This window comes from Varanus komodoensis, unplaced genomic scaffold (assembly GCF_004798865.1).
Source record: "Varanus komodoensis strain SLA01 unplaced genomic scaffold, ASM479886v1 scaffold2, whole genome shotgun sequence".
Lineage (NCBI taxonomy): Eukaryota > Metazoa > Chordata > Lepidosauria > Squamata > Varanidae > Varanus > Varanus komodoensis.
In genome coordinates this window covers 61,530,658-61,543,976 of record NW_025335568.1, presented here as the reverse complement: position 1 = coordinate 61,543,976, position 13,319 = coordinate 61,530,658, and the positions used below count along the sequence as shown (strand labels likewise).

Here is a 13,319-nt window from a genome sequence, read left to right as displayed (position 1 = left end):
CCTTCCATGCGTGCCTGTGGATGCTGAAGTGCGATGAACTCGTGGCTCATCCGTCTTGCCGCCTCCCTCCCACGCCAATCTCTCCCGCGGCGTCCCCGCCCCGCCTCAAGAAAACCATCCTGGCATGAGGTGCAAAGCAACACGCTCGGGAGAACTGGGGCAGCTGTTTTTCCTTTCTCCAGGGCAGAAAGAAGGAAGGCCGCGCGGGCGAGGGAAGGCGGCGGCGAGCAGCCACCGGGTCTTGTTTTGAACGCCGCTGCTCGGGCTCCTTTGCACCGCGCAGGCGCTGCCGCAGCAAGCCCCAGCCAGGCTTTGCAACGGTCACGGCCGGAGGAGGAGGCGGGGGAGGATCGGCGACGGGGCTGGGCCGGCTGTCCTGGCCGCTTTGCTCGCATCCCACCCACTCCCTTCGGATGAGCCCCGCATCCGGCCAGCCTGCGAGCCTCTCCAGGTAGCGGCCGCCGCGCGAGGGGAAAGGGTCGCCCTCCCCAGCCGCCCGCCCGCGCGCCGTTCCCCGGGACGCCGAAGCGGCTCCCTCGGCGAAGCGCAGGCAATCCGCGCCAGCGCAGGCGGACGTCTTCCTCTCTGCCAGCGCCGCCGCCGAGCCAAGCGCCGGGATGGCCGTTCCCCTGAGCGACAGCGAGAAAAGGAAGCAGATCAGCGTGCGCGGCATCGCCGGGCTGGGCGACGTGGCCGAGATCCGCAAGAGCTTCAACCGGCATCTGCATTTCACGCTGGTGAAAGACCGGAACGTGGCCACCCCGCGGGACTATTATTTCGCCTTGGCGCACACCGTCCGCGATCACTTGGTGGGGCGATGGATCCGGACGCAGCAGTACTACTACGAGAAAGACCCCAAGGTAAAAAGATGGGAAGCACCCCCTTCCCGGGTATGCATGCAGGCGACCGTGATATCACCCCGCTCCCCAAAGCTTTTCCAGTTTCAGATAGGAAGGGCACCCCGGGAGGCCTTTCGATGGTGGAAATGTCTCACTGCTGGCCGGTATGGTGTGTGTGTGTTTTGCCGACGCTGCGGTTTCCTTGCAGGGAAATGGTGCGCCAAAAAGCCACTGGACCGTGGCGAGCAGGGCTTCCCTTTCCAAGAGAGCTGTGGATAGGAAGCAAGCAGCGGACAGGGATCCAACTAATATCTGCACGTCAGAGACAAGAAGTTCGGGTCCGCGTGGAAATCCATGGGAGATCTCCCTTCCCTCTCCACCCCCCATCATAGGGATTACTTGAGCGGATGTGATCGGGTGTATCTCCCTGCCAACATTTGGAGCTTAGAAGGAAGGATAAATAGCAGGCGATTTCTGCAGGACAGGGGGCAAAATGAAATCACGGCACGGTGAAGGGAGCTTTTATAAAAACGTCAGGTGAGGGCCCTTCCGAGTTGCTCGTTTGTTTTTCCTTCCTGAATTAAGCTTTTGCTTCCTTCCTTCCTTCCTTCCCTTTGGCCTGGAGCTGCCCCGCTTTGAGCAGCCGCAGCAGCTGAGCGACGGGGCGATTAGATCTTGCTGCGGCTGGGGTGGATTGGACCACGTCGGGTAGCCGGAGGAGCCTTGCCTGGCTGAATGCTCCAAGCCGGCAGATGGATGAGGAGAGGAGGCAGGGACCTTGTCCTGTGCAGTCAGGGAGGCAGCAAAGACAGAGCTCTCCCCCCCCCCCCCCCTCTTTCCCCGCCTCTGTAAAAGGAGCTTTCAGCTTTTGCTTGCAGCTCCTCTACATTTGTGTCTCTACATTGCCTCCAGGATGAGAGGCACGGGCGTAGCAGTTGCGAGGACTATGAACGGGAAGGTCCCGGTTGGCTGTAGCCCTGCGGTGGGCTCCCTCATATACTTTGGGCTGGCGGTGTAGAAAGCTTAGGCAGGGCTTTGGGTTGATCCAGCTTCCTCCACGCTTATTCATTCCCCAGGGCCCCCACTTTCAGACAGATTCCCCATCTCAGTGAGAAGCAGAGCTAAAATTACTACTACTGCATTTATATCCCACCCTTTTTCCTCCTCTCCATTTTATCCTCACACTGACTCTGCAGGGTCGGTGAGGCCAAGAGGCAGTGACTGGCCCAGAGTCACCCATTGAGCCTCACGGCTGAGTGGGAACAAGAACTCCCATCTCCAGAGTCCAGCACTCTAAGCACGACATCACAGTGGTTCTGTGTGATCAAGAGTTGACAGGTGCTATTATTTTAATGTGTAATTGCTTGCTTCTTACTTACTTGTCTCTGCAAACGTATCTTAATACCTTGGGCAACCATTAGCTTTCCAATCAGAAAGCTCTCAGATGTATTTGCTGGAATGCAAGGGATTTGACAGAGGTCACACCAGCTGCTCTGTATCTCCTTCAGCATCTCAGTCAATGTCTCCCGTTTCTCCAAGATGTTAGCATGGTGTAGCCATCCGCAACTGACCCTCCAGTCATGCTGGATGACATCTCCAGCCATCTCCAGTCAGCAGACCAGTGGCCCTACTGGACTGGGGTGATTGCAGCCCAGCATGTTAGAAAGGCACCAGGGTGGGGAAGGGTGGTAGCTGCAGCAGGCACTGGGAACATTTGCAACACAGGCGGTTTCCTAATCTGCCTTCATGGTTGGACCATTCCTACCAGGGAGAGATGCTGAGGGTATTTGAGTGACACACGGTCTTTGAAAGCACCAGGAGGTCATCAGAATTAGCAAGTTCATTTTGTGCAGATTTGATTGAGCTAATGATGCTTATTACATAGGCCCTAAAAACCAAGCACTTGGTTTTGAAAATGTTTTAGAGGTACACAAGAATTGCCTTGCTGGGTCACACCAGAGAAAGTGTACACAGTCCAACATCTCTTAATCATCCCAAATCAGCAGTGCCATCAGACCCAGGGAGGAAGTCCAGGGACCTACGTAGCAGAATGAGCAGGGGGGTCCTGATATGAAGCAGGGTGGTCTTACTTCACTAAAGAGGATTCCCATGTAATACCATTAAGTCCAGAGTCTGAAATGTCCTGACTGTACCATTGCCTGGAGCCATCAGTGATGAAGTGTGAAAGCTGCTAAGTACAAAATCTTGGCTTTTGGGAAATGCCCAAACAGGTTACATTGGATGCCACCATCCACTGTGGTTTGTCTAGTATCCAGTAATCCAAGGTGGGCCTTTTGTCAACACAGACCATAACCTGTTTGTTAGCCATTGGCTGATATACCCTCCACAAATTTCCCCCATTTTGAAACTATCTGTGGTTTGTGGTTACCCTTACATTTTGTGGAAATCAGATGAATTCATTTGTCTTAAGCTTGCCAGGCTGACCAATTTCATTAGGTGACTCTGAATTCCAGCATTCCAAGAGAATAATTTCTTACAATGTCCCCTTTCCACGCCTGGTTAGTTTGTATTGCCCGGTTCTGTATTTTTTCCAGCTCAATATTAATGAGAACATCATTCACTGTTTGGTGAGCACTGCAGTGGTCTCTGTAATCTTTCTCTGCAGCATCAGGCAATTTCAAAAGAACAAATATAAATGTCTGGGGAATAAGGGAATGATGGAAAGTGTACAGTTTAAATTCCAATTATGGCAGCATGGCATAATTGGCAGTATGATGTGATGGAAACTAAAAACTGTGGGGATGATACAAATGGGCATGATATTATTTGTCTCAAATGAGTCAATCTACAGTATATTTGGAGCAGTTGTTCAAAAGCTTGACTCCTCTTCAACTAACAAAGAGGAGCTCAAAACAAAATATCACCATACCTATTTGTACCTCTCAGTGGGTGGAAGTACATTTCAAGGGCAAAATTGTCATTCTTCCAATTAGCGGTGAACCCTATCTGGAAACTAGGCCCAGAGGTTTCTGTCTGAAAACACAGATTTGCTTGCTGCAGTACAGAATTTGCAACAAAAAATGTACGACAGAAAATCGCATATTACATTTTGGAATCTGAATGTTTTGCTCCAGACTCCACATCCTGAAACTTATTTTTTGCATTCAGCAGGTTTCAAGTCCTCAAAGCAAGTTCTCATGTATGTTTGTTTATTGCATTTCCCCTCTGTTGAGATAGTTACTGTCTTCCAAAGCAGCTCACATCAGTAAAAGAAAGACAGGCCCTGTCATCGGGCTTACAAACTAAAACAACAAAACTCACAAGGGAAGGAGAGAGAATGGGAGGAGGAGATCAGGTTTTCAGTGCAGAACAAGGTGGGTATTGAACGCACTTCAGGCCAGACTGATCTTTCCTCGCTCGTGCTCTTGCCTGAATAGCAATTGGTGGCTCTTGTTCTTTTGACCAATGGATGGGGAAAGAACATTTTCTTCCTTTCCTTCTACAGTCCCAGGGCAACTGTCAGCTGGAGCCAAGTGTTTTTTCTGGCAGGGAGTAGGAAGCAAGCGCCTTGCAACTATTCTTACGCTGGTCAATAAACAGGCCTGCTTGGTTCCCTCCCGCCGCCCAGCTTGGTATTATTCCTGGGGTGCTGGAGGTACCTCACTAATGATTGAGTATCCTACATATTGTTGATTTTATATGAGGTTGTTGAAGTTTGAACTTTTGCTTGTTTTCACACAGCATTTGCCATGCCTTAGCAAGTAGATCAAGCTTATGCAATGTACAAAATTAGCACATCTTCACAAAAGTACTATATTAGCTTACAGACATCTGCAGTACACAGAGCATGTTATAGACCAGTCTCTTCCTCTAAGATTTCAGTGCTGTTTCAGCAATGGAGAATTCAACAAAGGGATTGAGCGTGGGCTTCATACCTGGGAATGAGGACAAAAGGGTTTGAGCCAAAGCTTTTGTGGGAATAGTGGGTTAACTTGTTCATAAATGATCTGGAATTAGAACTTGGTTTGATGAAGAAACCAAATTATTTAGCATTGTTAAGGCAAGAAGCAGTTGCAAACGAGCATCAAAATGGCAAATGCAATTCAGTGGAAGTGAGGGTGAAGTGATCAATATTGGCCCAATAACTTCCAATGATACATTTTTGCTAAGCAGTTACTGAGCAAGGAAGAGATCTTGGGATTGTTGTGGATAGCTTGAGGATACCTTGTATATACTGGCTATATATTATATACAGTATGGAAAAAGTGGATATGGAGACAATGGAAGAACCTCAGGGCATCTCATGAATTGATTGCTGGGAGGTTCAGGACAGATGAAAGGAACACACAGGCGTAGTGCTTCAGAGCACATGGCTGGGACTTCGAAGATCTGGGTTCTAGGCCTAACTGAGCCGTGGAGCTCACTGGGTGACTTTGCACCAGTCACAGACTCTCAGCCCTGCCTGCATAGGATTGCTGTAAGGATAAGATTGAAAGGAGGAGGAGAATTACGTAAGCTGCCTTGAGTTGGGATATAAATAAATGGATATACTCTAACCCCCATATGTCTGTGTGCACCAGTTGTTGGAGCTGCAGGTGGGAGGGTGCTGGTGCATTCATGCCCTTCTCATGCAGGCAGTGGGTTTCCTGCACCGGATAAGATGCACCCTTTGTCTGATCTGGTCTGGCTTTTTTATGTTCTTAGGGGTTTTGGAGGTGTGATTTCAAGGAAGAGAAAGAAGGTACCTGTCCTGCAAGGCAGCCAATAAATATTTTGGATGAATGAATGGCAGTGTAAAAGGGATTGTGGGATAAAGTTTCAGGCAAGGGCAGGCAGCAGAATCAAATGGGCAGAGTTGTTTGAGACAGCAGCAACCTTTGCCCTGGCTGTAGGTGGCAGAGGTTGTGGAAGAAAACTGCCTTCTGGCTCAGGGAGGGGCAGCTCCAGGCACTGCAGTGGGGCAATGAAGAAAGGTCACAGCCGGGCCTCGGAATACCAGAAGCAATCTTGCTGGGATCCCTGCAAGCAGCACAGAACAGAGAAGGGGAGCTGTGGTGGTCGTGGGACACTTAGGAATTGTCAGACTCTGAACAGGTTATCAGGGATGCTGCCTTCATGCCCCCGCCCTTCCCTCTGAGGTCAGGGGCCAGTCTTCACAATATCTGGGGCAGGGCAAATTTTCCCTGCAGCAAAATGCTGTTCCCTGCTGCAGTGCAAAGTATTTTGGAGTGGCTCTGTCTTGAATTGGCAATTAAAATCCATTGGCTCCAAAAGGCCTGCTCTTCGTGGAGAGGAATACTTCCAGAACTGCTTTTAGGGTATGGGTCTACACTGCAGCTTGGGACTTTTCTTGTGGCTGTGGGTGCTGTCATGATGAGCACCTGCCATAAAGTTCTCCCATGTGCCACTGTCTGAGCATGTGCCCCAAAGCCTGCTCTGATGGCAGCACCATGGCGAGGACGGAGCCACAGGGCAAGCTGCTGTCAGGGCTTCTAGTCTGTAGTCGCAAGTAATCTTCTGTCAGGGCTTCTGTCTTCAACTGAGCAAGGACAGAAGGGCTTTGTCCACTGACTCATTCCCAGATTCACTGCGGGTCCTTCAGCTGTTTCATAGAATCATAGTAGAATTGGAAGGGGCCATGAAAGCCATCGGGTCCAACCTCCTGCTGTTGCAGGACACCAAGTCGCACCACCTGAATCAGGTGGCTGTCCAGTTTCTTTGGGAAAGTCTCTGGTGTGGGAGAGCCCAGGATCTTTCCAAGCAACTGGTCCCACTGCCATATTGCTCTGACGGTGAGGAAGCTGTTTGGTGATGCCTTGTGTGGCTTGGCTTGGATGTGCAGCCACGGTGCTGTGCCAGGGCAAAGGGCTCTCCAAGGCTTCTCTGTGCTGCTCCATTGCAGGGGTGGGCAGTGGGGTTTCATGGGATCTTGCTGTGTTTCAGCTGGAGAGGAAGTACTTGGAGCGGACTGGTGTGGTCCCAGGGACTAGCGGCTATGCTGGGGCGGGGAGGGGGGAGTTGACACTGAATTAAGACTCCCCCCCCCCCCCCAGAGCTCCTGTGGCCTGTCTCTGACCTAGGCCAACTTAGAGTTTGCTTCGTTTAGAAGCAGTGCGGTGCAGTGGTTAGGAGCCCTGGAGAAGATCTGGGTTCTGGCCTCCATCCAACCAGGAAGCTCACCATGGGGTGAACTTGGGTTCCTCATGGACTCTCATCGAAATTTACCTTACAGGTTTGTTGTCTGAGGATAAAATGGAGAGAAGGAGAACCTTGTAAGCCACTTTGCAAGAGAAAGAAAAGTGGGATATAATAAAATGCAATGATAACAGTAGTGCAGATGGGAGCTGTTCAAGGGGGAAGATCTCGCCTCACTTTTATGCCTTCTCCCTACCAGTTGCCTTGAAGACTGTGAAGTCTTGGTGGCAAAACAATGGGAAAATTGGAAAATGGAGGAGGGAGCCATTTCTGCCTCATTTCTCTGAAAATCCCTGGAGGGGAAAGATGGGGAATTTCTCTGAGATTTCTCCAGTCCCCACCTCCAGTTAGATTACAGTGGTTGTCATTCACAGTCCAGCAGTTCAGTGGCACTACTGCCTGTGCATGATGGGTTCATGGTCCAACATCTCTGAAGCAGCACCAGATTGGGTAAGGCCAAATTAAGCTAGCCTGTACTCCTAGTGGGAAAATTAGCAGGCTCCCTTTGCAGATGATGTATGTGGTACCTCCGCCCCATGGATGTTTGCACAGAAGAAAGTTGCCAGCTGCTGGCCAGAAAGAAAACCAGAACAGATGTGCTGCTTGTCCTCTAATGGAAGTTTAATCTTAACAATGAGCCAGGGAAGGTTTTTAATGGCCTTGAGCTAAATATGTTTGTTTCCTAATGGTTCCAGCTTCAAATGTCAGCAACCCTAAGTAAGCCCTGCCGAAATGAGTTTGCCCCCATGTAAGTGCACAGACTTTGGAAGGCTGCCTTTGAATTGTAACCTGATTCTGTTGTCTCCCCAAACCTGCCTGCTCCATCCAACTGTGGAGAAATGCTTTCTCAGATCTGTCGCCTTGTGGAAGATTTTCCAGATTTCCCTCATTGCCAGAGCAGTTCAGGTCATCATTTTGCCAACAAGCTCACAGATGGATGGGCAGTCCTTTGCATGTGACCTTTAACAGTCCTGTGGTGTCCTGGTTAGGTTTCCTAGTTATGCTCTGGGACACAGATTAGCAGCTCTAACCACGACTGCTGAAACTGAAGACACCCTGGCTGTGCTGCTGCATGAAGAGGATGGAATTGTTCAGTCTCTGTAAAAAGAAGCATCATATCAGGAAAGTACCATCAGGGGGTTTTCTGATGGTGTTCTGGACAGCTCCCAGGTTCTCTGAAGCGTTCCAGGGCTTCCTCACTGGACGGATCAGTGGTTGCAGATAAGATATCTTGAGAAACTTCTTGCTTGCCGATATTGACCTTCCCCTGCAAAATGCATATAGCAGGACACTTGTGGGGATGCTCAAAAGTGCACACTCAGCTTTACTGGACCACAGCCCCTTGATCTTGAAGTTAGCAGATGGCATCCCTGGGCAAAAGCCGAGAGCCCAGCACTGCTGACACTGCAGCCCTGCGTTAACAGCTGTCTTCTCTAGACACGCCTCACCGTGCAAACCTTCTGAGATGCACACATGCATTTGTTAACCATTTCTTTATCACCAAAATTTCTCTGCTTCTTATTTGAGGCAAATCCTGAAGTGGATTACAAGAGAATAAAGGATCTCAAGAGTCTGTTAGTGTTGGCAGTAGCGTGGAAAAGGTTCTGACTTGGGATGTGCAACCTATATGGACTATGTGCCAGTTAATAAATTTGTCCTGGGCATTGTTGACGGGTAGAAGGTTGGCCATTTGGTACAATCATTCTCATGAACTGCTTGTTGCATCTCGGGAGATTCAGAATCGGAATGTGAAGCGAATTATACTGAGACTGTAGAGGATGGGCTTTGTCACGATCCCAAGATGAAGGAAGCAGAGGTGATTATTTCAAGGCCAGGAGCTTTGCTGAGCTAGGCAGTTTCTGGGAATGACCAAGATGTACAGCCAGTGGGAGGGGTCTCCAAGGAGGAGATGGGGCCCAGGCCTGTTCATAAGGCGGGTTCCTGGAGGTAAACGCTAGATTGGATTCACCAGGCCACTCTGTGCATGCTGAGAGATCTCTTCTGAGTGATTTGTACTTCAGAGCAATAAACAAGGCTTTGCAAAGAAAGGGGTCTATGGCTGGTGGTTGCTTGAAGGAGGAACCTTGGCTCATGACAGGCACTTCCATAAAATGGCTGCCATGGGAGGTGTGGAGAAGGACAGCGAGCTGCCCGAGCAGCTGAGTACATGGTAAAGGTGGGGCCTGGGGGCACACTAAACATCTCCTTTAAGTGCAGAATCTTCAGCATCCCCAGAAACCGGTTTCATAGCATTCCTAGCTGCAGGTAACAAAATGGTTTATCTTCTCTAAGAGAAAATGGCAGGGAACCTTGGTGACCACCAAGGAGCTAAATGGAGGCACATTGGTGCCCATTGGCCCATATCACGTGGCCCATCAATGTAGGTAGAAATGGCAACATCCACAGCATGATGTCATTGCATAAAGAAGCTGATACTGCTTCCTCCCCTGAAGCGCACCTTGCCAGTGGAGCTTTATACCAGCCCGGGTCCCATTAGCCAGCTGCCTTCCTATAAAATCCTAAGAAAAGCAACGCCCGAATGGGTAAACACTCTGCTGGTCCAGTATCTTTCTTTCCACAGCAGCCAAGCTGATGGTCCCAGAAATCCTCTAATAAGGATTCATTGTTCGTTCAAGCCAGCTTTCCCCACAACTGATGCCTTCCAGATGTGTTGGACTACATTTCCCATCATACATGCAGTCTAGCACATCTGGAGGCACCAGGTTGGGGAAGACTGCTCTGACCCCTACAGGCAATACATTACCTGACCTTACAGTCATTTTAGGGCTGAACAGTGAAATAGAAATGGTTAAATTAATGAATAAAGGCAAATATAAATTTCAACTCTCCTTTTAAGCGAAAGGCAGAAATTTAAAATAGGCATTAAATGGTTTTTGGGAAGCTGGGGCTATAATTAAGCTATAGTTAAGCAAAGTGGTGCTTTCCAGATTTCTTGGACTACAGTACCTATTATCCACAGGATGCATGGTGTAGGATAAGGGAAGGTTGACTCAAAATGTTTTACTTAGCTCTAAAACCAGAATACTGTTGCAGATACTTGGAAATGTGGAGCTTTGTAGCATGTCAAGAAAAAGGTCAATTTTCAAATTAAGGGAATTATTCCTACTGCAGCTCTCCAGGTGGATAAAAGTCTGCTAACGATAAACTGTCTGTTAATATTAGGCACTCACATTATGTGCATAGATTCAATGGAAATGTGCTATTCATGTTTTCTGAACTAGTGGTTCTTCACTGCAAGGGAACAAATATGCTTCATCATTCTTCTCGCAGGAATATTGCCAGGAAAAAAAGAAAAGAACGGACATGTCCAACTGCTTTGCATTCCCAAACATGCTGTAGATGTGTTGAGCTCAAGGAAGTATACAGCAAAATATGTGAAGAAGAAAGCTGTGTAGTTCTGAGAATAATGGAGCCTATACATTCAGAGTTGAATGGTCTGGAAACCTTCCAGGAGAAAAATTAGTAAAGTACAGACTGCCTGCTTTGTTATTATATCCTTTGTTATACCCTTAAGAGTGCAGTCCTGTGCATGTTTAGACAGAAGAGCATCTTACAACTCCCAGCATTCCCCAGCTAGTCAGAGTCTAAGGACTTCTAGTTCCCCAAAACGACAGATCTCATGCAGCAGAGCTGAGAAAGAAATCCATTCTGAGGTTTGAGCAGCTTTCGCTAAGCCGACACCCACTACATTTCTGAGAGTGCAGCTGCTATCATTCCCATGAGCATGCTGGGAGCTGGAGGACTTATTTCTGTCTAAACCAGCATGGGGTTGCACCTTGAATCAGATGAAAATGTAGGAAGACCTGCTTTTACATTGTCCGAGCAATGAACTCTTTGCCCAGTGGTATTTGCTCCAACAGTGGCTCTTTCCATCCTTCCTAACCCAGGACTCTCCAGATGGCTTGAACTGCAACTCACATTATCCCCAGCCAGGACTGGAGATGATAGAAGCAGTTGTCCAGGACAGCTGGAGGGCGTCAGGTTGGGGAAAGATGCTCTAAAGTTTGGGGTGGAATTCTTTCTTGGCTTCGCTACATGAGATCTTTCATTTCAGGTCTGGGAAAACAAGTATGTGCTGGACTCTGACTCCTATGAGCCACAGTCAGCATGGCTAGTTGTCAGGAATGATGAGTGTTGTAGTGTAACAACACTTGCAGACCACAGATCCCCAGATGTAAGTTAACCAAAAATGCTAGCAGTCAAACCAAGAGCTGGCTGTAGGTCAGTGGCGCTGCACCCGCTTTGTCTGCAGAAAATCCCGAATTCAGTCCTGGAATCTCTAGGCAGGGCTGCAGATCCTTCTGTCTGCAGCCTGCCATTGCCAGTCAGTATCTACAGGTCAAAGTCTGAGCAAAATAGATTGATGGCCTGAGTAGTAATAGGAGAAAGTGATGTGAGGGGAAAAGTAAATGGCCCTTAGTCTCACAGGGAAAAGGGAGGGAAACCAGAAGAAGGAAAAGTGTATTTCTGAAATGAGTAGAGTGATATAAAATGTATATTCTTGGCACTCGGGATTCTTCACCTTTTTCATCACACTGCTTGCACCTTCACACGTGTGCCTTCTCCTCCCATGTAGCCCCTAACCCCGTATGACGCAGCTGCGTCTTTTCTCGTGCTCCACCAACTTGCTTTCCTCAACTCAGGACCTGTTGGTGCATCCATAATGGATCCAGGCAGCTCCTAGTACCAGCAGCCAAACTGTGCAGCCGTTCTATCTTGTACGTGTTATGAAAGCACCTGGAGGAAGGGGTGAGAAGTGCAGGAGGGTCGTTATCATTTTCCTGGCCTATAAGTTTCAGTCTTTTGGCAATGACAGGAAATGGTGGTTGGTGCCTAGCAACCGTAGAATGTCTCTTTCAGCCTCTTCCACATCAGTATCTGGGTCCTTACGAGCAGCTTTTGGAATGGTCTATTTGAAAGGCCAGATTAGATTTGTTCCAGGGTGACTTATGTTCAAATAGCTGCTTAATGGCAGAACATGCTGGATAACTCACACAGTCACACCCTACCTGGGGCTTTTAGCAGAATGAGGGACAACGCTGCTTCCATCAGTTTGCAGAAGGGCTGCCCCCAGGCTGTGGGGCACACGCTAAATCCATGTGGGGTGGCTGGAGGTGGGCTGTGCCTCCCTTGATTCTGCTCAGAAAAATGTGAGCAGGAGAGCTTCACACATAATTAAGCAGCGTGCTTGGAATGTTTACCTTGTTCCTATCCGAAAGATGGTCTTCGGGTTGCAGTGACCTCCAAGTATAAGGCCATGAAACAGCGAGCACTTGCGGAAAGTGAGTTGAACCTAAAAGGTGGATATTGCTAGTAATGAAGGTGCCTCCTTTTTGAAGAGCTGAAGCATGCAACTTCTGGTCCTTCGGATGGTGTGCCCTACAACTCCCATCAGCCCCATTCAGCTTAGCTAATGGTGAGGGATGATGGAAGCGTCAGGCCAAAGCATCTAATGGGCCGCAAGCTGCCCGTTGCTGTTGCCGCAAGCCAGCTGATGCCCACCTGGCACTTGAATGTTTACTGTTACTTTGGTTACTGAACATGCTTGGCAAAGATGGTTCTTTGAGTCACTTTGCAGTTAGTAGTGCCAGTTCCTACACATTTAACAGCAGTCTGGCATGCAGAAATTTAGCATGAAGGTGATGCACTGTTTCAGTCTTGCAGCTGAAGCTGCTGTTAAAGGCAGAGCAGCTAAGCGGGGAGCTCTATTTTGCATTCCCTCTTACCATTGTAGGAGGGTCCAGCATAGAGCTGCCTGCAAAGTCAGGAAGTCACAGAGTTGGAAGGGACATTAGTGGTCAGCTAGAGCAAATCAGAATGCAGCTACTGGATTCCTGACAAAGGGACATCTGGTGTTGGCTTAAGGATCTCCAGCGAGGGAGAGTCCGTAACCTCCCAAAGCAACCTGTTCCAATGTTCATGTTAGTTGTTAGGAAGTTACTCCAGATGTTTAGGTGAAAACTACTCCCCTACAATTTCCACCCACCTGTTCTAATACTGTCCTCTGATTTGGCAAGAGAACAGGTCTGTTCCCTCTTCTGTGTGAATAGCGGCCTTTCAGGTATTTGAAGGCTGGTGTGGTGTCTCCCCCTACTCTCTTCTCCGGGGGAAATAGACCAGCTCTTACAACCATTTCTCACAGGACCCATTTGCCTGCTCTTCATGTGTTCCTGTTCTCCTGAGCCAGGCTCAGAAAGGAACCTTGGAGGCTCCTAGGGCCTGCCTTGAATGATGAAGTGGGTTTTGCAAGTCCCTGGATTCCTCCCAAGCCTGGATAATAATCAAGTTAGAGATGAATCCTGG

At 48.8% G+C, this 13,319-nt stretch overlaps 1 protein-coding gene across 1 annotated transcript in view; it reads left to right on the top strand.

Annotated features, from left to right (window-relative positions):
- Positions 1-587: 587 nt before the first annotated feature.
- Positions 588-13,319, top strand: part of PYGB (glycogen phosphorylase B) — a 46,847-nt gene continuing 34,115 nt past the window's right edge. Inside the window, exon 1 of the mRNA XM_044428460.1 lies at positions 588-860. Within this exon, the coding sequence (XP_044284395.1) occupies positions 618-860 (243 nt within the window). The 5' untranslated portion in view covers positions 588-617. The remainder of the gene's footprint in view (positions 861-13,319) is intronic.